Source organism: Megalobrama amblycephala, linkage group LG8 (genome assembly GCF_018812025.1).
Source record: "Megalobrama amblycephala isolate DHTTF-2021 linkage group LG8, ASM1881202v1, whole genome shotgun sequence".
Lineage (NCBI taxonomy): Eukaryota > Metazoa > Chordata > Actinopteri > Cypriniformes > Xenocyprididae > Megalobrama > Megalobrama amblycephala.
This window is the reverse complement of record NC_063051.1, coordinates 29,858,326-29,885,387: the sequence shown is the minus strand read 5'-3', so window position 1 is coordinate 29,885,387 and position 27,062 is coordinate 29,858,326. Positions and strand designations below refer to the sequence as shown.

Below are 27,062 nucleotides of genomic sequence, written 5' to 3'. Positions count from 1 at the left end.
CTGCTGGCTCCAGGGGTTGACTCTGTGTCCCCCCTGCAGTGCGAGTTCCCTTTCGAAAGGGAACGTCTCGGGTTACGACTGTAACCCTGGTTCCCTGAGAACAGGGAACGAGACACTGCATCTCGTGGCCATACCTCCAGGCTGCCTGCTGTCGGTTCCTTCAGATGAAAAGCGGATGACATGTTCTCTGGGTGCTCCTTATATACTTCCTGGTCGCACCAGTATGATGTCATAGGCTGTCGCTGGCCAGTAGGATTGTCGTGATTTGACAGTTACTTCAGATATCCAGTCACGCGAGGGCGTTTGCCATAAGCATTCTAGGACGCAGTGTCTCATTCCCTGTTCTCAGGGAACCAGCCCATATGGAAAAGTTTTGTTAAAAACATCTGTGATTCTTATATGTTTCAACAGAATATTATAAGGGACATATATGCTGCAAAAACCGCATATACAAATTGCATAATATTTATGTATTTTCAATCCTATATGTCATATATGTACCACATATAACTAAAGTCTTACAGATTTTCATGATGTAAAAACATAGGAAAATAATGCAAATTTAATAGGCCTATGATCTTAAGATGTGTATAAAACATAGTGCATCAGTATAAGGCTGTACTTCACTCATGCCCTCGCTCTTATCTTGTCCTAAGTGGAGCCCTACATATATTAATTACAAAATTAACATTTTAATTACAAAACTAATTAATTAGATTAACATTTTAACGTGGGATGACACTTGGTAACTTTAGTCGCATTAGCTATGTGAACACAAAAATCATGGACATGATTCAAATATGTTAAAGGGTCAGGAGAAAAAGTCACACTTGGCTCCTTCGCGGTTAAAAATGACTGCCATAGGAAATTAATGGGAAATACGAAAACATACAAAAACTCTGAGAATGTTTTGGTGGTACAAACTACAAATAAACCACTGTGCAGAAAAAAGTGCACAACAATGAAGGGGTCACGCTCTAAAATATCAAGAGTGCAAAACAGATACATCCACCCCACACTAGTGTGACTATAAACAGAGCAAGTTTTTACAAATGGGAAATAATCAAGAAAATCAAGAATTCAGCCGCTCTGCAGGAATATGCACTATGCAACAGCAAGAAGTTTACACACGCACTCAAATGAATTGGTGTGGCTGTAACAATTATGGTAACATTGAGCTTTTAAAGACTTTAAAAAGAGGTTGAAATCAGATCTGATTCTGGCCCAGATTAATTGATGTGTAACCCGGGTAACCTAAGAAAAGGAAAACAAATTCTAGAAGAAAAAGAGATTCATCCAATCACTGATTCGTGCTGCAATGAGAGACACCCCTAAGAGCCAATAGTAGCGGCTCATTCATAAGTCCCGCCCACTTGTCGCGCCGGCGCTGCTTTCAGCGTGAGCAGATGAGAGCGAGTCAGAGCAGATCAGCACAGACGGACCAGACAGTTTCCCCAGAAAATCCATTGATCTAACTGGAAATGTGAATGAGTGCACTGAAAGTGGAGCTTTTGAAGTCGACGCGTCAGCCTAAAGCGATGTCGTCGGAGACAGAGAAGAGAGAGAGACGGAGCAGATCCCAGAGTGTTGAAGCACTGTGAGTAATCTTCCTTGTGTGAATAAAGATATGATTCTCTTCTGCTTTAGGGAGTGAAATTCCAGATATTAATAAGAATATAATGTAAATGACATGTTGAAGTTTCTAAAATGATTAATTTCTGAGCCGTTTTGAGTAGGCCGCGTGCACAAAGCGCGAGCTGAACTGATTAGCACATGGGCTAAAGCTAACACGAGTAAACGTGATAATTGTGTCATGAAATGAGATAAAGAGTTATATATTAGTGTCGGTGTGTTTAATAACTGCTTATTAATGTTTAATTTGATTGTGTCAATTTGAGATATTCATATGATTTATGGAAATGTCTGAATCAAAAGTTAATTGTTGTGTTTTGCAAGGCCTTACTTTCTTTCCATGGGTGTGAACGTGATAATTATAGTTTATTCTGGTCAATAAACCGATATAAAACTTTCACTTAACACATCTCCTTTGAGATCTGCCTCCCTCCCCTTCAGGTACAGTCATTTATGTTCATCTGTTTACATTTATTGAGGTAAGAAGACAAATATCTAAGAAAATGAATGCGTATCATTTCCATCACTTGTTTCTTGTTTCTTGACAGACCGAAAGGAAAAGGACAGTGATTCCCAAACCACAGAGAAATGAATGGCTGTTGATGAGTATCAAGCACAACCTCAACAGAGACTCAGAAGAGGCTGAAAAAAATGGAGGAAAACGAAAAATTGAGAAATGACAACAAAAAAAGTAAGAAAAATGCACATACACATATTTTACTGTTGTGGTGAATCAGCAGCCAGCTATCAAACTGTTTGGTGGATTACTTTAGTAGTTTTTACTGTCTTTGCACTTCAAACTTTCAATTTTTTGAAACTGCTATTGTTTCAATATTATTATTCAACTTGCTATGTAAAGTTAAGACAAAGAATTTAATAATTATTGGTAATTAATTGCATTATCAAGTATATGACAAGAAACCTGAAAGTTTTCCAACCTCTAGCATGATGGCTTTGTAAAACGCATCATTAACATTAAATTCATCAGCTTAGATGACCATATGTACACATAGTAAATAGGTGTAAGAGATTGCTTTATCATATTTTATTTTGCTATATTTTTGTTGCTAGAGCTACCAAATCTGTCAAATGAAGTGAAGATGGCCCTGAAGTCTCTGTTTGTCAGCATCAGTCACATAACTTAGAAGATGGGACAGGATTTGCCACAGAGTAATTACAGAGCCCTTCCAACAGAACAGGTAGTGTACTAGTTTATCTAGTCAATGAAGTGCTGAAACCCTGTTGTTGTTGTTGTTGTTGTTGCTGTTGCTGTTGTTGTTGTTGTTACTATATTCAATGTGATCCAGTGGGAGTAAGTTTAGGTTAAAGGATTAGTTCAGTTTCAAATGAAAATTAGCCCAAGCTTTATTCACCCTCAAGCTGTCCTAGGTGTATATGACTTTCTTTTTTCTGATGAACACAATCTGAGAAATATTAATAAATATTCGGATGCATCTAAGCTTTATAATGGCAGTGAAGGGGATCAATGAGTATAAGGCTGAAGAAAGTGCCTCTATCCATCATAAACGTACTCCACACGGCTCCAGGGAGCTTAATAAAGGCCTTATGAATCGAAGCGATGCATTTGTGTTAAAAATGTAACAATATTTAACAAGTTATGCAGTAAAATATTTAGCTTCCGCCAGACCGCAATCCATATTCAAGTTACGAAAAAAGTGTAAATTGGCATCACGTCAGTTATAGTTTTTTCCGTAAGTTTATTAGGGAAGGTGTAGGACATAGTGTAAGCTTTGTGAACTGCAAGAGTTTTACACTTTCTTTGTAACTTGAATATGGATGGCGGTCTGGTGGAAGCTTGATATTTTACTTCATAACTTGTTTAAATATGAATATTTTTTTACACAAAGGCATCGCTTCGCTTCAGAAGGCCTTTATTAGGCCCCCAGAGCTGTGTGGAGTACGTTTATAATAGATGGATGTGGATGGAGGCATTTTCTTCAGCCTTATACTCGTTGATCACTTTCACTGCCATGCCATTATAAAGCTTGGATGTGTCAGGATATCTATTAATATTTCTTCAAATGTGTTCATCAGAAAGAAGAAAGTCATATACACCTAGGATGGCTTGAGGGTGAGTAAAGCTTGGGATAATTTTCATTTCAAAGTGAAATAATCTTTCTAAGTTTCTTGCTCCGTGCCACAATAGTAGCAATTCCTGTCAAACTCACAACTTTCTGGTTCCATTTGGAAGTCCAGATCCCCAAACATGCTGCTGTTGATTTGTCTAACTTGATATGTAGTCATGGACTGTGGGCCACTTTGCTTCCTAACATTAGCAATGTTTTGCCTTTTATTTGTTTGTCTCACAGGAGCAACGTTGCAGAAAGTGTCCTCATGTGGTGCCTGCCAGCATTGGTACAGCAATTAATGCCAAACTTACTGAAATTAGAGGGAAGAATACACAAAAACATCTGAAAACCTTAATGGTCTTTGATGATTGATAGCCGTGACAGTGTGTTCAAGGTATTTTGTTGTTGTTGTTGGAGTGTGTGTGTGTGTGTGTGTGTGTGTGTTTTGCCTTCGCAAAGTTCAGTTTGATATCAAATTGTAATTTTAAATTACTCTTGTGGAGTATAATTTGATTGTCTTGTTGATTGTGTTGAAATAAAAGTATTTCTAATGTAAATTTGTGCTAGTAATTGACTGAAATCATGTATGATTTGTATATGCAGAGATATTGTAATATTTACTGAAATCATAAAAGATAATTATATGTTGAGATATGAGGAATTAGGTGGAAACATATAAAGTTTGAAGAACAGACACACAATTTACCTATTAAAAACATATATAATCTGTATAAAATTCATGTGAGCAAATAATGCAAAATTTAAATGAATCCTATATGACTTGCATATGATTCAATCAAGAATTTTAAATGATTTGTATAGGAAATTTACTGATATTCATACACATTTTCTACTAAAATCATATACTATTACATACTGTTGTCATGTAAAACTCATATAAGAATTTTGCAGTATTCATATATGACCTAAAAATCCCATATAAGTTTTATGTGTGCTTTTTAGTATGAAAATGGCCATAATCGGTCTGATTTTGTATATGACATCATGTATTGGACTTATATGAAACACATAAGGAAATTCTGGCTGATTTGAGTAAAGAATATATATGGTTGCTGTATATAAAACACACAGGTTTTTTTTTTTCATATGGGAGGGTTACAGTCATAACCCGAGATGTTTTCACCCCAACTCAACCTGTATTTAATCCCACTTTTTCCTGTTCACAGTGGAGTGAATCTGAACCAGTTTCTCTTCAGACATGTAGAGAAATTACTTTAAAACTAAAACCTATATTTTCTCCCTATGACACTCTTCCCACCCGTTTTATAAAACAATTCTTCATCACCCAGACATTCTACATGTAATTAATAATTGTCTAATGCAGTGGTCTCAAACTAAATTCCTGGAGGGCCACAGCTCTGCACAGTTTAGCTCCAACCAGCTCCAACTCACACCTGCTTGGAAGTTTCTAGTTATCCTGAAAACCTTGATTAGCTGGATCAGGTGTGTTTGATTAGGGTTGGAGCAAAACTCTGCAGAGCTGTGCTAAATTTAGTTTGAGACTACAGGTCTAATGACTGGGACTGTCTGCCTGTTTTAAATCAGCCAAGGTGACTCCTATCCTCAAAAATCCCTCTCTGGACTCTGCAGTATATGCAAATTACAGACCCATTTCCAGTCTATTGTTTCTAAAATCCTAGAAAAAGCTGTTTTTATTCAATTGCAGAATTACCTGTACACTCTCTATTTCTGACATTTTTCATTCTGGCTTTAAAACTCTCCACAGCACTGAGTCTGCTTTTTTAAAAGTATTTAATAATATTTTTATAACCACAGATGCTGGTGACATTATGGCTTTAGTGCTCCTAGACTTGAGCTTGGCATTTGACTTTGTGGACCACAGGATCTTTCTATCTCGACTTCGGGCTGGACGATATGGCCAAAATTTATATCACGATATAATTCTTAATTTCGGTCGATACGATATAATTCCGATATCGATATGAACTATATAATAGCCTCAGAAAAACTGCCAAGAACGGCCACAACGGATGTCTACCTACAAATGTCTGAAAAATGAATTTGCCAAATCTATGAAATCTCTTCCTATAAAACTATATAATATTTTAGAAATAAAAACAGTACAAATAAATTTGTTCAGCTTTTATTTGCATTTAGCCTTCATACAAACATAAAAATAAACATAAGACTCACTCACTTTAGTAATATTAATATCTTTAACATTAAACCATAACGTAGGCTGATTTTATTATTCTGAAAGGGTCATGAAACCCCAAAACACTTTTTTTGAGATGTAAACAGATATGTATAGACTGCACATCATTGAAAACACTAAAGGTGAAAAGTGAAAGTGAAAAATAGTTATTTTTGCATTTTCAGAGCGATTTCTGTCTTCCTGTTTGAAACGTAATCGTGTACTTTCGGCCCAAGTATGAGCATGGTCAAGCATGCTGACGTTGACCGTTTCGAGCGAATCTCGACATATATATTCATGACATAAAGCTCATTTAATCCAATCACTGCGCTGTAGTATGCATAAGATTATAATTGCGGTATTATGCATGAGGAAGCATCACTTCTCTCGGAAGTGGATTGTTTTGCTGTAATGTACCAGCACAAATGGAAAATATGTTTGCATGAGATTGCATTACAGCGGAGAATTCAAATATCACAAAAGTGCTGCTCATTCACCTTTGCCTGCTCTAGCTGCGTTCAAACATGCGAGCCGTAGGCCGTTTTACTCAGCACAGCAGCATGTGCGTTGTTTGTATTTTGCTCGCGATGCGGTTTGAACTGGAGTTTGAAACACAATGAAAAATATACAGGCGGAGCGCGCATATGCTCGGTTTCAGCGCGGAGCTCTGCGATGAGTTTAATAACACTAGCAACGTGACACATAGCTCATACAGAATAAAGTATCCATGTTTAAAGTTTTTATTTCACACATTCTCCTGCATCAAACATTAACCAGCACGGTGTAATTATGCACACATAATTTCATCAAGTTGTGGAAGCTTGTTCCCTCGCATTTGCATCAGGTGTACTCATTTTGTAAAACTTGCCGCGTTCGCGTTTGATCTTAGCGTACAACTGCTGAGCACTGGCTGGTGGCTGCATGTCTCTGTGGTGTACGTCATCACGCAAATAGCCAATCGCGTTCTGCTCTTTCTAACGGCTGCGCCTGAGAAATGCTGTAATGTATATATCGAAATACCGGAAATGTGTTTAAAAATCATATCACCGTTATCAAAAAAAATTATATCGCAATATATATTGATATTGAATTATTGTCCAGCCCTATCTTGACTGGTACGTTCGATTGGTATCATAGGTACAGTACTCCAATGGTTCCAATCTTTCCTGTCCGATAGAAGTTTTTCTGTTAGCTTAGGTGTTCATTCATCCTCAGTGGCTCCCCTCACTTGTGGTGTGCCCCAAGGATCAATTTTGGCACCACTACTGTTCACACTGTATATGCTACCCTTGGGTTCTATTATGAGTCAATTTGGAGTGTCTTATCACTGTTACGTGGACAACACGCAACTCTACAACTAACTAACTTCCGGTGGAAACTAGCTAGCTTCTGGTGGACAACCGCACGCAGAATGCGCAAGTCGATTTGTGACGGAAGAGTATCCTTTGACCTGACACACAACGTAATGACGAACGCAGAGGATAGAGCAAAACAAATCACCGGTCACGGATTATAAGTCTAAAACGATAATTTTTCAAGAGAAATTTTGAAGGATTTCGATATAAGAGAAGAGGAGCTTAAATTTGTTGCACAGCCTTATTTGTTTGAACCGCGAAAGCCGTCTAAGCTTACAATACTCCTACATCCTGCGTCATACATTGCATCAGAGGATTACTCATTTGGCACAAGTCGACTTGCGCATTCTGTGTACGGTCATCTGCCGGAAGCTAGTTATTTTAATTTATAAAGTTTTGGCTTGAGGGTGAGTAAATCATGGGATAATTTTCATTTTTGGGTGAACTATCCCTTTAATACAGCGATCTGAACACTTTGTAATTGTCCTAAACAGATTGTATGTGTCATGATCATGAGTTGGAGTGCCCTGTTTAGCCACCAGAGGGCACTCCAACAAGGACTATTGTTCACCTCAGACTACATTGCCCATAATTCACCTCCTGGACTCATTATCCTTGTTTCATTGCACCCAGCTGTTTTGTGTTTGCTCATTAGTTTTTGTCTATTTAGTCTCAGTTGTTTCTACCTTTGTTTGTGGTTCGTTATAATTTGTGACGTGCACTTTTGTGTCTCTGGTTTTCTGTTTGATGTAGACTGGGCTGTGGAGTTTGACCCTTGCCTGTTTTGTGATATATGCCTGTGAATTACCAAATAAATGCTGCGCTTGGATCCTAACATCTTGTTTCTGTGTGCACCCGTGACAGAACGAACCACCAATGCAAGGATCGAGCAGCAGGAGAGTCCGGCCACCGACCAGCACACGGGGAAGTTGGAGCAGTCCCCAAGATTTGGTTGAGCTTCGGCAGAGGGGCATGGAGGTGCGGAGGTTCACTCAACAATTTTGGTCGCGGGCTGAGAAATTTAATCTCCCTGATTTGGTCCTCAGGGACTTGTTTAACCAATGTCTTGATGACCCCCTGCCGCAGTGGGAGATGGAGTTTGTGGGAAATCTAAGTTTCTGGAATTTCTCTAGTTACCTGTATCTGTGTAAGATTGGGCAGGTTCAATTACCTCCAGCACCCCCTCCAGCCCATCAGTCTTCTGTGGTTCCGCTCCAGCCCGCGAGTTCACTCCCGAATCCACAGAGGAGGTTGGCACGGAGTCACCGCCTCACTCACGTAAAAGGAGGAGGAAGGCTTCAGTCATCCCTCAAGGCCTGGAGGCCTCCCCAGAGTCCGCTCCAGCCAGTGAGTCCGCTCCAGCCAGTGAGTCCGCTCCAGCCAGTGAGTCCGCTCCAGCCAGTGAGTCCGCTCCAGCCAGTGAGTCCGCTCCAGCCAGTGAGTCCGCTCCAGCCAGTGAGTCCGCTCCAGCCAGTGAGTCCGCTCCAGCCCCGCGATGGCCAAGAGGGCTGTCTTCACTTTTTATGTTTTGGTGGTCTTGCATGCCTGGAGGAGGCACTCTGGTGTTTTTGACTCTGGACCAGTCTGCCAGCCTGAGCCCGCTGCCGTCCCAGAGCAGCCCCAGCCTGAGCCCGCTGCCGTCCTAGAGCAGCCCCAGCCCCCTGATACGGCCACGGAGGCCGTCACCGAGCTGTCCACTCTCCCTGATACGGCCACAGAGCACCCTTGGCCAGCCCTGCCGCCGCCGCCTAGGCCGTTTGAACCATTGAAACCTGCCTGGTCAGTTCCTCCAGAGCCGCCCTGGCAATCGGCCAGGACTCCAGACCTGCCGGAACCCGCCTGGTCAGTTCTTCCAGCGCCACCCTGGCATTCAGCCAGGACCCCGACCTTCTTAGAGCCCCCGTGGTCACCGTCACTCCCCCTGGTCCTCCTCCAGTCCACCTCCCTCCTGAGAGTTTTGTTTTTGTTTCATGGAGCGTCTGGTAGCCGCTCTGTAAGGAGGGGGTACTGTCATGATCATGAGTTGGAGTACCCTGTTTAGCCACCAGAGGGCATTCCAACAAGGACTATTGTTCACCTCAGACTACATTGCCCATAATTCACCTCCTGGACTCATTATCCTTGTTTCATTGCACCCAGCTGTTTTGTGTTTGCTCATTAGTTTCTGTCTATTTAGTCTCAGTTGTTTCTACCTTTTGTTTGTGGTTCGTTATAATTTGTGACGTGCACTTTTGTGTCTCTGGTTTGATGTGGACTGTGCTGTGGAGTTTGACCCTTGCCTGTTTTGTGATGTACGCCTGTGGATTACCAAATAAATGCTGTGCTTGGATCCTAACATCTTGTTTCTGTGTGCACCCGTGACAGTATGTTTTCATTCATTTCACACAAATTGGAAATCATTTGAATCATTTTCTCAAAACACTATGCACAATGTTCTCAAATGTTTTCATAATAGTTAATCCATTCAACCAAAATTTTAATAAATCAGGAAAAATTGGCTATATTGGTTATACACAATTCAGACATTTATGTACAATTTGTCCAAATGCAATAAACAAAACTCTGGAATTTGCCATATCATCAAATGCACTTGGTATGTTTTCAGTTGGCCCTAAAATAACTGCTTTGTTAAATTCCAGAGTTTTGTTTATTGCATTTGGAAAAATGGTACATGAATGTCTGTGAATTGTGTAAAGCCAATAAAAAAAAGCTGTTTTTTTTTTTTTTTTTTTCCTGATTATTTTTTAAAATTTTGGTTGAATGTTTTTGAGAAAATTATTCACATGTATTTCCAATTTGTGTGAAATGAACGAAAACATACAATTTGTTTAGGACAATTACAAAGTGTTCAGATTACTGTGTTAAAGGGATAGTTCACCCAAAAATGAAAATTATCCCATGATTTACTCACCCTCAAGTAGAGATGTTCCGATCAGGCCCGGATTAAGAACACATTGGGCCCTGGGGCTATAGCAACACCAAGGGCCCCCTTTCATCTGATTACCATGCCACACAGTGTCTTGTACCACGAGATTTTTTTTTAAATTGTTATTTTTATATTTTTACAAATCTCATTTTATCAAATTATTTTATATAAGCACAAGCACACTAAATATTCCATGCTATTTAACACATTAAAAACAAATGCATTAACTCCAGATATGAACTCAAACAAACAGGTTGCCAAAAGCAGCAAAAACATTTGTCATACTTCAGTCATACTTCCTCAATGATTACTTTACCATGAATGCTTTAAAGAGATAGTTCACCCAAAAATGAAAATTGTCATTACTTACATGTTACATGTTGGTAACCAGACAGTTGATGGCACCCATTGACTTCCATAGTAGGAAAAAGTCAGTGGGTGCCATCAACTGTCTGGTTACCAACCTTCTTTAAAATATCTTCTTTTGTGTTTAACACAAAAAAAGAAACTCATACATGTTTGGAACATCATGAGGGTGAGTAAGTGTTTTTTGGGTGAACTATCACTATAAATAGGGTCTTACTATTAAATAGTCTTTTTTCTAACTTTAACAGAGCAGAAATCCTTAATGATTTCATTAAAATCCATGGTTCTAACAATTTGCATTGCATCTCAGTGCAACTCATGCATTCAGATGGAGATTTGTCCATCTGGTTTTCTATCTTGCATTTTATCTCAAAATGATAGATGTTATTTTAAAAATATAGAAATTAGCGGAAATAAGTTACTGCAGCCTCTTATTTACATGAAGTAAAGTAGAGCTGATTAATATTTTTAATGTGCATGATACATATTTTAAAATTGTATTGCATATATTGCTGACACAATAATTATTTCCTCTGATTAACACAAAATAAACTATTTTGAAGAATGTGGGTAACCAAACAGTTGATGGTCCCCAGTGATTTCCACATTATATATTTTTTTCCTACTATTGAAATTAATGGGGACCAGCAACTGTTAGGTTACCCACATTCTTCAAAATATTTTCTTTTGTGTTCAACAGAAGAAAGAAACTCATTCAGGTTCAAAACAACTTGAAAGTGAGTATGTGATGACAGGATTTTAATTTTTGGGTGAACTATCCCTTTAAGGACAAGGGTCCACATACTAATTATTAGGATGCTGTCACTTTAAGACCTGCACGCGCTGGATTTTCTCAACTCACTTCAGACATAACCAACTGTGTTTATGTAAACCTTTTGTGTATTTGACAGTATTATAGCGCAATCAGACGCGAAAGATGAAGTCCATAGTCAGGTGCTGTTTGACAGGCTTAAGTGTGTGTACAGGCTTCGGGTGTATAGGGTCAGAAAAAGCGCATCTCAGAACAGCACACGAACGACAGGTTTAACTGGCAGGGCTTTAAAGCACATGCAAATAAAGAACTTTTGTGATTGCGAATAAGTGCAGTGTCCCGTGAGTAACTCTACCGCTGTGTAGCGAAAATTAACTCAAAGGGGAAATATTAATAATTATTCATAACTCATTATGATTATTAATTATGATTAATTATGAATATGCAAATCCGTTAATCAGATTAACTGGACGTAGCTACATTAAAATTAACATTACAATCAGTTAACCTGTTCGTCCAGTGAACGCTCAGTGTTGATTGTTTATTAATTCTAAGAAATGTCAATTTCCAAGTTATGGAAAAATAATATTTCTTATTGTACTGTACTACTCAGAGCACGTAGTCCGGATCTATCACTTAAGAGGCAATTCATTAGCAGACGGAGTCAGAACCAAACGTGTATTGTGTACAGTCTTTATTAACTAACTCACAAACACATAACTAAACTAACAAACACATAACATAACATACATAAAGGGTCACACACACACACACACACACACACACACACACACACACACACGCAAGTCAGAATGAGTAATGATAGTGTTGAACCGGAAGAGATGCTGTTACTAGAGCTACATGAAATGTCAAAGGCAATCTGGAAAGGACTCATCAGTTTCTTTTGGCAATAGCAAAGGTAAGACTTTACAAATCAATACTAAATCGCTGTTTAGCATTAAAATGTACGATACTTGCAAGATGCCTTTAGGCTGAAGAGCGCCGGATCTGCAGGTTGAGGATAACTCTTGAAGTTATCATCTGAAGTTGTTGCCAGTCTGTTGGGTGATGAGCACATGGCTGGGTGTTGTAGGCCAGGGGCCTATCAGCCTTGCGGCCGGGCCTAGAGAGGCCGGCCGCAAGGAGATTTGTTCGGTCGTCCAGAAGCAAGGAAGAAGAGAGGGAGTGGCACTGTTCGCTGGTTTTTAACCTCTGGTCAAAGTCACACCTCTCAGTTGTTGAAGATGAAGATGTTGTAATTCTGGGTGGCAACACTCCTCCTGTCAGGGCTTTTACGACCCAGAAAGATTAACAAGCTGAGTTCTTGAATCAGAACTATTAAATATTCTTTTAATACTAATGTGTTGCACAGGTATGGATGTACCGCATACACGAGCATTTAAATCTTCCCGCTACGAACGTATAGACACTAAACATGGCATGATTGAAGTTACGTGCAGGTCATAACATTTAACAATCATCAAACATGTAAATACAATGAGTACAATACAACATCAGTAATAATGGATACCATTTCCTGAGAAGGATTCATTTATAGCACAGTCTGTCTATACATTAATGCCATAGAGTCTGTGTTCTGTGTGGAAAATGCAGGGAAGATGCAGATATTCTGTGTCTCTACTCTGTTCTCCATGCGGCAACCACATTCCTCAGCGCAATAAACTTGTAACTGAAAACTTCCCGGGGGATGGGGACAGACTCCAGAGTGAGCTTAAAACTATTGGTTAACTAACCAATAATTGTCTGATTTGCCTCAGTCATTACATAATTCCCCCCCTTTCGCTCGTTGTTGTCTCTCTTATGACAACAGTGAGCGACGTTGACGGTGCCGGAAGATCAGACACATCACTGGCACACAAGGCTGGAAGGCTGTGATGGGCCCTGGTTGTGTGTGTCTCCTGGAGTGGTGGTCGTTTCATGGCGGTTGATGCAGACAGTCTGTAAGCTCAGGTCTCTGAGCTGGTGCTGCAGGAATCAAAGCATCCAGTGCCTTGACAGTGTGTCACCTGTCATTCTAAAGTCAGTTAGTGGGGCAAGAGGTTTGCTGGTGGCGAGGATCAGCTCTTTGAGCTTGCTCAGCAGGTGTCGAGGTAGCAGGTGCCATGACAGTGTCATCTGTCATTCGGACACCCGTGAAGCAGGTGGTTGCAGGAAGAGGTTATGGGAGTTGTAGTGTGAAGAGTGTTTCAGACTGACCCAGGGTTGATGACAGAAGCGTTTGTTACCTCTGCTCTCAGTCCGAAGGAGTCTGAAGTTTGCTGTGTCCCTCTGCTCTTGTGGCAGCGCCGACTTGAGCAGGTCTGAGTGGTCTTGTGTGAGTGGCCAGAAGCTTGTGCTTCTGAGTACTTCTCAAGTAAGTACTGTTCAAGGGGCTCCTTACTAGCGTTAGAAGCTCCTACAGGTTCGATGCAGGCATGTCCGGTCGCCCTTGTGCTACCTGCTGTTGGAGATCATGCGGTGTCTGCAGGAAGAGGATGTTTCCATCCATGGCTTCTCCCTGTGGTAGGTCTGGTGCCTGGGTCTGTCTGAATTAATCCTTCTCCTTCTGTAGCTTTAGAGGATTTCAGGAAATTAGCTGATAAGGTGTCAAGCAGAAGGCTTTGCTTTGATTCTGCTTATTAGTGGTGCTCAAAATTATGCCCTAGTAATTGTTCAGATTACTTTGTAGCTGGCTCATAAAATTGAAGCAACTGTTGTAAATAAACAAAATCAAGAAGGAGAGTATGTCTAGTTGCTTGTGGTTATATTGGGAAATTAAACCACACAAGAAAAAAGGGAAGATGTAAGTAAATCACAAAGATGAAAGAAATAATACTAGTAAAAATTAATAGCTGACTGCTATTATAATTAAAATCAATAAAAAGATTTAAAGAAGTGACTAAAACAGCAGAATGGGTTTAGATCAGTTCACATTGCACACACACAAGCTGTAGTTAAAGGCTTCACATAAATGATGCTAACCGCTAACTGTAGAAGCTATTAGTTAGCTTAGCCTGAGCGGAAGGGTTGCTAGGTGGGGTTAGCTTAGCCACCTAGCCTGGTTTGTTTACACCATGGCATCACAAGGTGATGAGTTAGCACTTCCTGTGACAAGTCGTTGTCATGGGAACCAATGCACACCACAGCAATTCAAACAGTTCATGAAGACTGTCTGCTCATTTCAAACTAGTTACGTACAGAGTTAAAATGTGACGCTTATACTTTCAGATTTTCAAAAACTTGATATTACATTCAGTAAAATGCAAATATTTTTGGCATTTGCAAATTTTACTCATGTAAACTCATCTCTCTACTTTAAACAACGTCTTGTACTTGTTTAAAGGGTCATTACACAGTTTGCTGTAAGTCAAAGCTTGTTTAAGCATATATAGTTAAGTCCGTCTTGTGCAGGTATACTGATATTCCTTTCAGCGAGTGAAACACAGTTTTGGTCAAGAGGTAGCTATGCTTGTAGATGCAGCCAAAGTTTAGATGAATGACATCAATCTTAACTATAAAAGGGGAGCATTACCCAAATCTACATTTATATAACGCTGTACTGAGATTCATTCATCAGAAACAGGTTAAGCAATACTGCAATTGGTATTTCTCCAACCAAAGCAGAATAATCAATTCTGGTACAGTTTACATGCCGCTGAGTTGAGATTCCTTCGTCAACACAGGCTTACGCTCTAATACTGAGATTAGGATTTCTTCGCTAAAATCAGATTAACTTTACACTGATACCTTTTGAACATATGCTAAAATGTCTTAAGACTCTTTCTGTTACGGCAGAGGTGTCACTTCAAGCTATAGTTTTATCTGCATCTAACAAGCCAGCACCATCGATCTACATGCGAATCAAACGTTGTCAAACGTCATGTCGGAATTATCAATTATTAAACACACTTTTAGTTGGACGATGGTTTAAGCGAGTGGCGTTAGGCCATGCTGGCTTAACCGGCTCAATCTAGTGTCATATTTCAAAATAGCTCGTCGTGGATAGTCATGAGCATTTGAGATTTACACATTCACAAAAGGTTTCCTTCCACTCCTACTGTAGACTCCTGCATTTCTGCGAACACACATTTTCATCTACTTTAAAAGCTTTATGCCCTATGTTGCCTAGGAACCTTTGTAGAAGCTATGGGTAAAGCACTGCGTTGGCAGTTCAAAGTCATTGGGGTCTTGAGAACCCCCTGCTGAGGGGCCTTGTGTGTTACAGGCCTTCTGTGTCAGGTCACATGAGTGGCACTGTGTGAGGGCAGGTGGTGCTGTCCAAAGGGGTGACTAGCTGTTGTAGGAGGCAAAGGTCCTGTTGGTGTCCTCCATTCATTCCAGGTTTGTCTGAGTCGGTGGCAGTAACCTTGGGACTTTCAGATCTGCCCTGCTTGGTGTCGGGGGCAGCACTCAATCTGCATTCAGGCTTCTGGGTCTGAGAAATCCTTTATGCAGACTGGCTTCAGCTGCTGATAGTCTAATTGGAGTTTTTCTGGCTGTTAAGTCAAAACTCATAGTGAATCTGGTGGGGTGTGATCTGGAACAGAGAGCCTGTCTTGGTGGATCACACCAGTCAGGGACTTTGGAACAAAAGGGAATGTCTATTATGTTGGCATTGGTGCTGTGGTCTCCTAAGCTGCAGGCTCTGGCCCCTCCCCCCCTTTGTATAAGGCTGGGGGAGCTGGTGCTTGGTGTGGTCCATTTGCAGTTGGTAGGACTGTTTCAGTTCTTTTTGGACCACCACAAGTTCGTCTCCCACACTGGTGCATTGCCGAGTCAGTGTTTGGGTTTCAGCTCTGCATGCGCTTTAGTGTCTCTTTAAATACAAACAGTTCTTTACGTTCTTTGACTGGCGAAGTTCAACAGCTGTCAGAGCCTCCTGAAGACTGGTGACCTCCCTCAATTGCTCTGCTCTGTCATGGTTCTTGCATCTGTCCTGTGCCTTCTCATGCTGAGTGGGTTGGTTCTCTGTGGAACTCAGTGACTTGCAACGTTCGTTCAATTACCTCCTGTTGGAAGCCCGTATGAGCATGGGCTAAAGAGAAATTGAAGCTCCTTTTGGCTCAGGTCAGGTGTCAAGTGTCTGCTGGTGCTGCCGATCTCGCTGTCCCTTACTCTGCTGTTGCAGGTTGTTGACTGCTTTAGCTGAAGGGCAACCATCACATTGTTCCGCTGGGTCTCCAGGGGGTCCTGGATGGCAGGGCTGGATGTACTGGGCAGACAGGCACACTTATGGGGACATGAGAGAAAGAGATAGCACAGGCAAATGCAAGTTCGTACAGCTATGTGGGCCATATAGGAAGTGGCTAGCTGAAGTGGGGGAAGCCAGCATGAGACTAAGGTGTTTAACTATCTTGGATGACAGCTGTAAGCTGTGTTGACTGATGACGGGGCTGGTACACGTCATTAAACTATTACTCAGAGTACAGATGATTCCTTTCCAGAAATTATCACCATAAGGTAAATGAATAGAACAAACTGGTAGAGAGAGAGAGAGAAAAAAAATGAAATAAGAAAAGGGAAAGGAAGGAAAGAGGTTTTTTACCCATTTAGTCTTGCTAGGAGATATGGTTAAGCAGGTGTCACTGGTTCAAGTGATGACCTAATCTCTAGACTAACAGAGAAAGACCAGATGCCTTGAGGTCGAAAGGAGAAGAAACAACGGGAAGAGTTTCTAGTCCTTTCCGGAGCCCCAAGTGCACTGGACGGTGGCCGTACTTCATGTACTCAGCACTAAGGAGTGAGGAGGGGGAGCTGAGAGATAGGTGTTAGCGTAGTAATAACCTATAACTCATTATGCCTCATTAAGGAAACAACAGTTTCTAGAACTACTGTAATCCTATAGAAGAAGGGAAGAGGGTGATAGTAGAATAACACAAAAAAAATAAAATAAAATAAAATAAAAACAGAAGGTCCCTTTAGACCTAGGGAATGTGAATACCCAGGTTGATTTAATTAACACTCTGAGGTCTGAAAACGCGCCGGCGCGTTTTGCAGGTTTTTTTTCACATTGCAGCAAAACAGACTTAAAATACTCCGTCATTTTTTGTCATAGAGACATAAGTAATATATCAATTGAAACTATAGAATATCTTCTTTTATTTGTATACACTCAGAGTAAAAACACAATGTTGCGCTTTTTGTAAAATAAAGAAAACTAACATGATGCGTGATTTCTCCTCTCCCTCTGAACGAAGTCCAATCTGATAGTTCTCAGAAAATGAACTGTAACTTAGTGAATACTAATCACAGAAAAGTTAAACTTATGTCTAAAAAAACGTTAAGATGTCAGGTTTTAAATCATTTAAGTCAAATCGAAAACAAACCTTCCGTGTTTATGTAATCTGTATGAAAAGAGAGCCATGTCAGAAGTCCGTGATTCAGCTCATTATCCGCTAATGCGGCCACGCCCACGGAGCCAGCGCTATTCAGACGCAAATTCAGAGGCAATACATGCATTCATCATCTCAATCGTGTATTTATTGTCTTGAAAAGTGTTTATCTGGATGTAAAAGTCATGGTTAGGGAGCTCTAGAAGACATGCAGTTAGTTCCTGTTTTCTTTTCTTCTACAGATGAATTTTAGATGAGTTTTTGTTTCTTTAGCGCCCTCCGGCTGCAGTATAAATTGGAAACTCCATTCATGGAATAGCCTCTTCTTCTTTTAGATGAATTTGTGGACTAAAAATGCACAGAGAGCGCCCTCCGACTTCAAGGATGAATTGAAAACACCAGCGCTCATAGTAATGACAATGAATATTAAATAAATATAACTTCTCTGTATAGAAAATTGACATAAGCATATGAGAATCCAATATTTCTCCAAATGTGCATGCTTTTAAACTAAAAGCCTATATTCAGACTCTTTGCATCACAGAAATACATTATATTTTAAAGTATAATATAAAACCATTACTTTATATTGTAATAATATGTTTCTGTATGTTTCATATATCATGATGAGCTTGAGACATCACAGAAGGTTTTTTTCACAGCCTACCTGACTGAAATGCCTCATTAATAATAATATATATTATTATATAATTATATATAATAATATATATATAAAGTCATTTCAGCTCATTACTATCCAATTCTTTTGTCTTCTCAGGTGAGAATGGCCCATTTTTCAGTGGTGATTCACGCCTCCATGCATACTGTGTTTCTTGGCAAAAAGTGTCTTACAAAAACTAAATCAATATATTGTTTTATATGAAGGAGTAGGCAGCATAATTTCTACATAATTTTGAAGCAAAAACTCTAGTCTACAACCTCCAATACCCAAAAGTCTTGTGAACATATACTTAATATACTTTAATATACTTATTTTGGCCTTATTTCAGTGACTTAAGTTTTTTGTTTTTTCAGTAACCATGCATAAACATTATTCCTTCAAAAACACAAACATGTACATACATGTTCCTCACATATTATTGTAGCCTAGTTTGTGTTGAATACAGTGTAATGACACTTTTGTCATTTATATGTTTATGAACAACTGAAAAAAGCACAAATGTCAGGGCATGTCAAAACTTCTCCAGGCCCCAAATCAGCCTCAGACTCCAGAGGGTTAAATGCTAAGTTTGATTCAATCCAACTTGGCCGAACAGAGATATAGAAAGAAAGTGAAGGAAATAAAATGACACGTAGAGGAGGAATGAAGCTGAACAAAATACAATTAGAATTTCCTAGTAGATTTAGAAATCTAAAAGGAAAGTTAAACAGACAAAATTTATTTAATTAAATTTTCAAATTTAACCAAATTCAACTTGGCTGCATAGGGATAGTCAGGTGAACAAAGTATTAGCATGAAGTAGAGATAGGAAACTAAACAAATTGATTTAATTAAATTTTAAATTTAATTTAAATTCAACTTGACTGAATAGAGGTACTCAGACTTGACAACGTGAGTGACGCCACATACGCACACACACGCACACACATACAAACGGTTTAAACCAGAGATGGGTGCCTTTTGAGGCGTGCCTTGTGAAGCTTTGGAACTCAAATGAATCGTTTGTGTTGCATCAGTGATTCGGAGCGTGTGTCAAACTGCCACAGTCAAGTGATTTCAGTAAACGAGGCTTTGTGATGTGTCCTAGCAGTTTCAGAGTGTTTCAATAAGCGCTACAGTTTACTGAAATATCATGTCTTGACAGAAACCTCAGGTTTAAGGATATTAGATGATTCATTGATCACATTTAATTGATAACAACTTAATAATAACCATTTGTGAATGGCTTATTAAAGATGTCTCGTATTCGTATATCTCTAGTATTCACTACGCTTACTGTTCTGGCTCGCAAAGGGGCGCTTTGAGCGGTTCGAACAGTGAATCGTTTGTGACGCAATTGATTCATTTGATTCGGAGCTTCACAACGCATTGTGTTCCCATCAGCGGTTCAAATCAAAATCCCTCCTAAAGGGAATCCCAAAGTCTATAAAGTCTTTGGCTTGAATGCTTCACGCTTGCACATGTCTAGGTGCTAACAGGGTGCTAGCAGCTTTTAGTCGAGGTAAAGGGTTTTAACTCGTAGGGTATACGCGTAGGGTTTCTATAGAGCTAGATTCGGCTACGTGTGATTCGTTGTTTGCACAACAGTCTGTGATGTGGGTGTGCTGCTATCAGACTTTCAGAGGTGTCTGCTCTACACGCTCTGTTGTCATGCGTTGCCAGGAGACCAATGCCAGCCCGCAACACGATCAGAATGGAGCAGAATTCTAACCGCGTTGCAAGCCCGCATTAAGAACTCCAGTGTGGTCACGCATAACTCACAAATCACAACAGCACATCACTTCACAGACGGTGGTAGTTTGCTAGTTAGCTACGCTAGAATTTACACCACAGGTTCGTTGCGTGTGTTTCATATGTGCGGTCCCGCGCATGAATATGAATACAGTGACGGAGCGAACAGTAAAAAGGCCTTTAATCGGTGACTGGGGAGTCTCGCCCAGAACACCATTACAAACGCTGTAGTGAGATTTCTTCGTCACACAGGTAAATTTATGCTGCTTAATCTGGAATTCCGTCATCAGAAAAAGGCTTATGCATTTACAGCTGAAAGTGGGGATTTCTTCGCCCAGATTCAGGTTAGTTTATTTGTTCGTGCTGCTAATCTGAGATTCCATCGTCAGAAAGACTTATGCATTTAAAGCTGAAAGCGGGGGTTTCTACGCCCAAGTTCAGGTTAATTACTTTTGATACCCTTTTGTACGCGCTACTAATCTGCGATTCCGTCGTCAGAAAAGTTTTACGCTCATTTAGCAACTGAAATTATGATTTCTTCGATAATTTCAGGTTAGCTTCTTCATACAATTTAAACATGCCTTATAGCATCAAGGAACGTTCTGCCGTTCAAGAGAATGTGCATTGAAGCCCCAGTTTGTGCATGTATAAGATGTTAACAAAAATTATGCCAAAACACATGATTGATTACTGGTCCATCTGCAAACAATTGCTTAAAATGATGCCCGTATTCTCCACCAAATATGTAGTGAACATTAACTCAAAGGGGAAATATTAATAATTATTCATAACTCATTATAATTATTAATTATGATTAATTATGAATATGCAAATCCGTTAATCAGATTAACTGGACGTAGCTACATTAAAATTAACATTACAATCAGTTAACCTGTTCGTCCAGTGAACGCTCAGTGTTGATTGTTTATTAATTCTAAGAAATGTCAATTTCCAAGTTATGGAAAAATAATATTTCTTATTGTACTGTACTACTCAGAGCACGTAGTCCGGATCTATCACTTAAGAGGCAATTCATTAGCAGACGGAGTCAGAACCAAACGTGTATTGTGTACAATCTTTATTAACTAACTCACAAACACATAACTAAACTAACAAACACATAACATAACATACATAAAGGGTCTCACACACACACACACACACACACACACACGCAAGTCAGAATGAGTAATGATAGTGTTGAACCGGAAGAGATGCTGTTACTAGAGCTACATGAAATGTCAAAGGCAATCTGGAAAGGACTCATCAGTTTCTTTTGGCAATAGCAAAGGTAAGTCTTTACAAATCAATACTAAATCGCTGTTTAGCATTAAAATGTACGATACTTGCAAGATGCCTTTAGGCTGAAAAGCGTCGGATCTGCAGGTTGAGGATAACTCTTGAAGTTATCATCTGAAGTTGTTGCCAGTCTGTTGGGTGATGAGCACATGGCTGGGTGTTGTAGGCCAGGGGCCTATCAGCCTTGCGGCCGGGCCTAGAGAGGCCGGCCGCAAGGAGATTTGTTCGGTCGTCCAGAAGCAAGGAAGAAGAGAGGGAGTGGCACTGTTCGCTGGTTTTTAACCTCTGGTCAAAGTCACACCTCTCAGTTGTTGACCGGACCAATGAAGATGTTGTAATTCTGGGTGGCAACACCCCTCCTGTCAGGGCTTTTACGACCCAGAAAGATTAACAAGCTGAGTTCTTGAATCAGAACTATTAAATATTCTTTTAATACTAATGTGTTGCACAGGTATGTATGTAACCGCATACACAAGCATTTAAATCTTCCCGCTACGAACGTATAGACACTAAACATGGCATGATTGAAGTTACCGTGCAGGTCATAACATTTAACAATCATCAAACATGTAAATACAATGAGTACAATACAACATCAGTAATAATGGATACCATTTCCTGAGAAGGATTCATTTATAGCACAGTCTGTCTATACATTAATGCCATAGAGTCTGTGTTCTGTGTGGAAAATGCAGGGAAGATGCAGATTTTCTGTGTCTCTACTCTGTTCTCCATGCGGCAACCACATTCCTCAGCGCAATAAACTTAACTGAAAACTTCCCGGGGGATGGGGACAGTCTCCAGAGTGAGCTTAAAACTATTGGTTAACTAACCAATAATTGTGTCTGATTTGCCTCAGTCATTACAGCTGTGTTAACATGTGATGTGAGTGTGTCGAGGTCGAGTTGTACGGATGGAGGCACCAGCAGAACTGCAACTGATGGAATGTGCTTCAAAGGCAGATAGTGGAGACAAATCACACGACATTGGTGTTCGTCAAAAAACAGTAGGAAAGTTAATTCGGGATTTTTACACGGGTGATGATGATGAGAGAAAAACACTGACATTCTGAATTCAAACGGCAATAAAATCAATCGACTCGTCCCTGTAAATGTTGAAAACACCTTACGTTTTCATGAGAAACAATTACCATCCGAATAGGGCTTGACTCGTTATAAGAATAATAACTTGCTGCAGCTGCTATCTCACCTTCTTCAGCATGTAAATCACGCAGATCGGCGACGGTGTCGGTGGGTGAAGATAATTGTGAGCTGCCGCTGCACGCGGGGTCTTATTGGCTCGGATGTTTTATGTGAACCGAAGTAGTTAGTTTTGGAATTTTTGCTGTAAGACTAGCATCCCTTTTCTCCCTTTTAAGCTTATTTTTCCTTTTTTGCGCACCACTATCACTTTTTTTTTTTTTTATCATTTTGAACACCAGCGAGGCTGAACAAGCAATAAAAGCCAATTTCCCATTTTCTAGTCTACATGCGATAGCATAACACAAAGAGGCGTTTCCTGATGTCATGGCGCAAATTGTAAAGTGATTTTGATTGGACGGTGATTTATCAGTCAGGCACATTTTCCAATCATTTTTTCTTGTTATTTTATTAGACACAAATCAACCACTTGTCAATCTCATTTCCTCCAGCCAATCACGGGCCCCCTCTATCCTCGGGCCCTGGGGCTTCAGCCCCACCTAGTCCTTATGTTAATCCGGCCCTGGTTCCGATACCCCTTTTCCACTCCCGATACCGATTCCGATACCTGAGCTCAGGGTATCGGCCGATACCGAGTACTGATCCGATACCTGGGTGCAGGGCTCTGAACTGGTTCAAGGAACGAAACCGGAAACGAACAAAATTTTGACCGGAATGTAACCAGAAACGGAAACTGAATCAAATTTAATCGTTTTGAACAGAAACGCTCATTTGAAATGGCCATTAACCGGTTAATAACGTTATTTTTTCGTTCTATTTAATATTTTGATTTGGCAGTCAACCAATCACTAATTCAAATAGTACAGCCTATGCAAATGTGACGCTGACGCATCCAACGAGAGTGAAATGACCGAGCTGAGCGCTCAGTTTTCAAGTCATCATAGGTTAGTGTAGCGTGTCTGGACCGGTCACTCTCACATTCACACAAGGACCACACGACCACTTGTTGAGATTCAGCACTGTAATTCTGTAATTAAGAGAAATAATCAGTGGAGCAACGGGGCGACAATTTCTCCCACTCTGGTATACTGGAGCATACAGAATATTTTTCGTGGAGAAGCGAAAAGCACATGCGTCATCGGCTTCATACACAAGTAGACTGACATTATACAATAATGGCAATAATAAAAATCAATTATACTGCTTATAAATATATAAATATCTTGTTTTTCTTATACATCAGGTCAATATTCTTATTCTATTACAATAAATATATCACAGTAGTGTATAATATAAAATAATTAGTATATTACAATAGTATATTAAATACAATATCTATATTACATTATTAACATATGCATTAATTCAAATATTTATACAATATAACATCCTATAATAACATATAAACAATTATAATACCATTGGTTATATATAAACCCATATTTCACACATTTTGTAGTGAATTCCAGGGCCCAGTTTATGGCCGGGCCCCTCTCTCTCTGTAACAGTGGACAAAGGTTTGCTACATTTTGATTGGATCTTGGTGGACTAACACAAACAAACTGTCCTACGCCATCAGATAAAGATGGAAGGACAACATCCAGACCTCTCTTAGAGGGTAAGAAGAAGACCTCTTGTATCAAGCCTGGGAAGGACAAGACTTATCATTGGTCCACAGGCAGTTATTACCCTTCACCCATCTAAGGTTGGCCAGAGACTGCCATAAAAATTCCTCAGGACCTTAGCAGCAATGGGAAACAAAGAGAGATCACAAAGATCCATCCAAATCCATTCAAAACTATGTTTGAAAACCTTAGAACTGATGCAAACTACACATCCATTTCATACTTATTCCCAGAAATAAGTATTCTCAGTGACAGTTATTTGTAGTGCAACATCTGATACAAATTCAGCTGTTAATGTACAATTGAATGACAGTTTAATCTTTTTCCATCATGTTTAGTCTCTATTTGTTTAGAATATTGCCAAAGGTATTCTGGTGGTGGTTTGGAAAGTGAGAAATGCATTGGTAAACTTTAAAGACACTGTAAAGACTTCCAACTTTGTGCTTTATGCAAATGAGTTCCACAGGGGAGAGAAGGGTGGGCCACACTCTGTGTGTCCCCTCTGATGCCAGCAGCCAATCACAGCACTCGGATGGAGAAGCGCCAAAATGTAATCTCCTCCTCATCGGAAAGGGATAAAGGTACTCTTTCTACCGACACTCCTTGTTCTGAGTCTCCCATCGGGTGAGACATAACAGATATTGTTCTGAGTCCCGGCTTGCGAAGCTGAGACACAACAGATACACGGTTCTGGGTCTTAACTCTGTAAGGAGTGAGACATTAACAGATATACCGTTCTGAGCCTCTGGTCCATCCAGAAGAGACAACAACAGAGACGACCATGTTCTAAGCCTCCAGCTTTTGAGGAAAGAGACGTTAACCAACACTACGTTCAAAGTTTCCATCCAGCGAAACAGTGACGACATCCGCAACAAGGTTAAGCTCAGGAGAGCAAACCTTCACTTCAAGGTACCTTCGTCTGCGTGTTCCAGATTGTTAAGGACCTTCTGCACCTACACCAGGGCCTCATCTGCGTGTTCCAGATTTTAGGACCCTTTGGTGCTCCAGGAGATCAGCATCCCACAGAGCTTCGTGTTCAAGACTGTTGAAACAGATTCTGGCTCCTCTCCCCACTGCACTGTCACCCAGCACAAACAGTGGAAGACGTCACCATCATCGGACTCGACCAAGTGGAACGTAAATATCACTTAACCAAACCTCTTTCCAGAGACCTTGGCATTGTTGTATATTATCAGTATATAATTTCCTAACTTCCATTAGATGTAATATAGCTGATTTTAGTTAATAACAAATAATCGTTCATTTATTTTTTTTGGTGCATAATAAGGTTCTCCACCTTATTATTTTCAGAGAAACAGTTTATCTTTCCATAAGATAGCGTAACTCTTCCATAGCCACACCCAACTTAAACACTTGTATTCTATGTATCTTATGCACTTTATTCCTTTATCATTCATGGTATTCATTTAGTAGTTGTGTTAGTTATTCTTGTTTATCTTTTTGTTAATAAAATTTATTTTATTACACTTGTGTCTTCCTTGTGCTGATAATACAGAAAAGGTTCTACAAGTTAGCAATATCACCAATCTTTCAGATAAATCAGCTGACCACTTTACATTAATTCTAAATGAATGAAAGCCCCTGTTGGGAGTGTTCTCATACTGCCAAGGTAACAGACCTTGACTGGTGCCCTGAACTAGGGAAAAAGGGGAAAGTGGTCATCTGATGTACTCATAACCACACCTCAAGAGACGTATGATCCAAAAATCACAACGTCAGCGGTGACTTGAGTACCAATCCCTATTTTACTTTGTGTCCTTTGATGGACAAAGTAAAAATCACTACATTATATATCAAAAATAGAATAAAACATGGGATATATTCAGCACCGTACCATGTGCAGGCCGCACAAAGTGCGTCACAGACAGCATAAACAATTAAATCCGATTCTTTCTCCCGAAACACACTCTCTGTACAATATACATTCATTATCAGTCAACTAAATCTCTTTATCTTTTTGAAACAGAACTGATTGATCAAACATACCTGTAATTAAGAGAAATAATCAGTGGAGCAACGGGGCGACAACTTCTCCCACTCTGGTATACTGGAGCATACTAAGCATACGATGCTAATTAGTTAGCATCATAATATACATCATTTAAATCAAATAACACATTAAACAATACATTTTCATCATAGCTAACTTAATCAAATGTTACTATGAGTCAATCACATTCTTCCAGCAACAAATATGCATTTTAAACAAGTAACATCATCATACCAGAATATTTTTCGTGGAGAAGCGAAAAGCACATGCGTCATCGGCTTCATACACAAGTAGACTGACGCAATCGCTTGCCGTGCAAGAGGAAACCCCGCAGGTGCGTTCCACTGACAACGTTCCCTTCCCCAACAAATCCCCAAAGAAAAGTTCCGCTACTTTAGCGTTATTTTCACATAACTTGTGAACGATAATATAGAAACAAAATTTCGTGAAGTTCACTAAATCAATTTTTTTTTTTTTTTTTACAAATGTAGACAAATATAAAGCATTAATAAAACAATTTAAAAGAAGAAGAAAAAGATAAATATAATACAAATACAAAAGGAAATAAACAAAACAAGTCAAATTAAATCAATAAATTTTTTACACCAGTTACATTAGGTAAGTCACAATGGCAACGCCCTGGCATTAGTTTTTCCGATGATATGTCACCAACCGTCAAGTATTAGGCCTATATTTAAGTGAAAATTAAAGTCAAGTAGGCTAATATGCAGCTTGTTGTGCGTTTTGAAACCAGCGAAAATTACAGGATATGTAGAACATAGGTTCACACAACGCCACATCTTCCAGCAGGGCCTGGCGCTCCCTCTGGCAGCGGCAGGTCGCAGCGCCACTTCCGGTGGCATCGGCAGCTGCCACGGACTTTCTCTTTCTCGGAGTTTGTCGCT

At 39.8% G+C, this 27,062-nt stretch overlaps 1 protein-coding gene and 1 long non-coding RNA gene across 5 annotated transcripts; one reads left to right on the top strand and one right to left on the bottom strand.

Annotated features, from left to right (window-relative positions):
* Nucleotides 1-954: 954 nt before the first annotated feature.
* LOC125274249 (amelogenin-like) lies at nt 955-9,588 on the top strand. Of its 4 annotated transcripts, none has more exons than XR_007186221.1 (4): nt 955-1,597; nt 2,181-2,323; nt 2,704-2,831; nt 3,963-4,279. XR_007186221.1 is itself a non-coding variant. In XM_048200457.1 (3 exons), the coding sequence occupies exons 2-3, from the start codon at nt 4,087-4,089 to the stop codon at nt 8,823-8,825; spliced, it is 738 nt and encodes a 245-aa protein (XP_048056414.1). In that variant the 5' UTR covers nt 3,566-3,724; nt 3,963-4,086; the 3' UTR covers nt 8,826-9,588. The 4 variants fall into 4 exon arrangements, 1 of the variants encoding a protein (XP_048056414.1); XR_007186222.1 differs by having other exon boundaries at nt 1,577-1,597; nt 2,074-2,323; XR_007186220.1 differs by having other exon boundaries at nt 960-2,323.
* Nucleotides 9,589-23,501: 13,913 nt separating this feature from the next.
* Nucleotides 23,502-26,591, bottom strand: LOC125273290. The gene is made up of 3 exons (XR_007186041.1): nt 26,392-26,591; nt 26,154-26,224; nt 23,502-23,548 (listed from the first exon to the last, which is right to left on the bottom strand). It is a non-coding gene; the product is annotated as an uncharacterized LOC125273290 (long non-coding RNA).
* Between the last annotated feature and the right edge of the window lie 471 nt (nt 26,592-27,062).

Bases quoted from the DNA above. Each gene is read 5' to 3' on its own strand.
- LOC125274249 (XM_048200457.1), top strand. From the start codon at position 4,087: ATGATTGATAGCCGTGACAGTGTGTTCAAG. The intron at 4,117-8,117 runs GTATTTTGTTGT...CACCCGTGACAG, and splicing joins GCCGTGACAGTGTGTTCAAG to AACGAACCACCAATGCAAGG.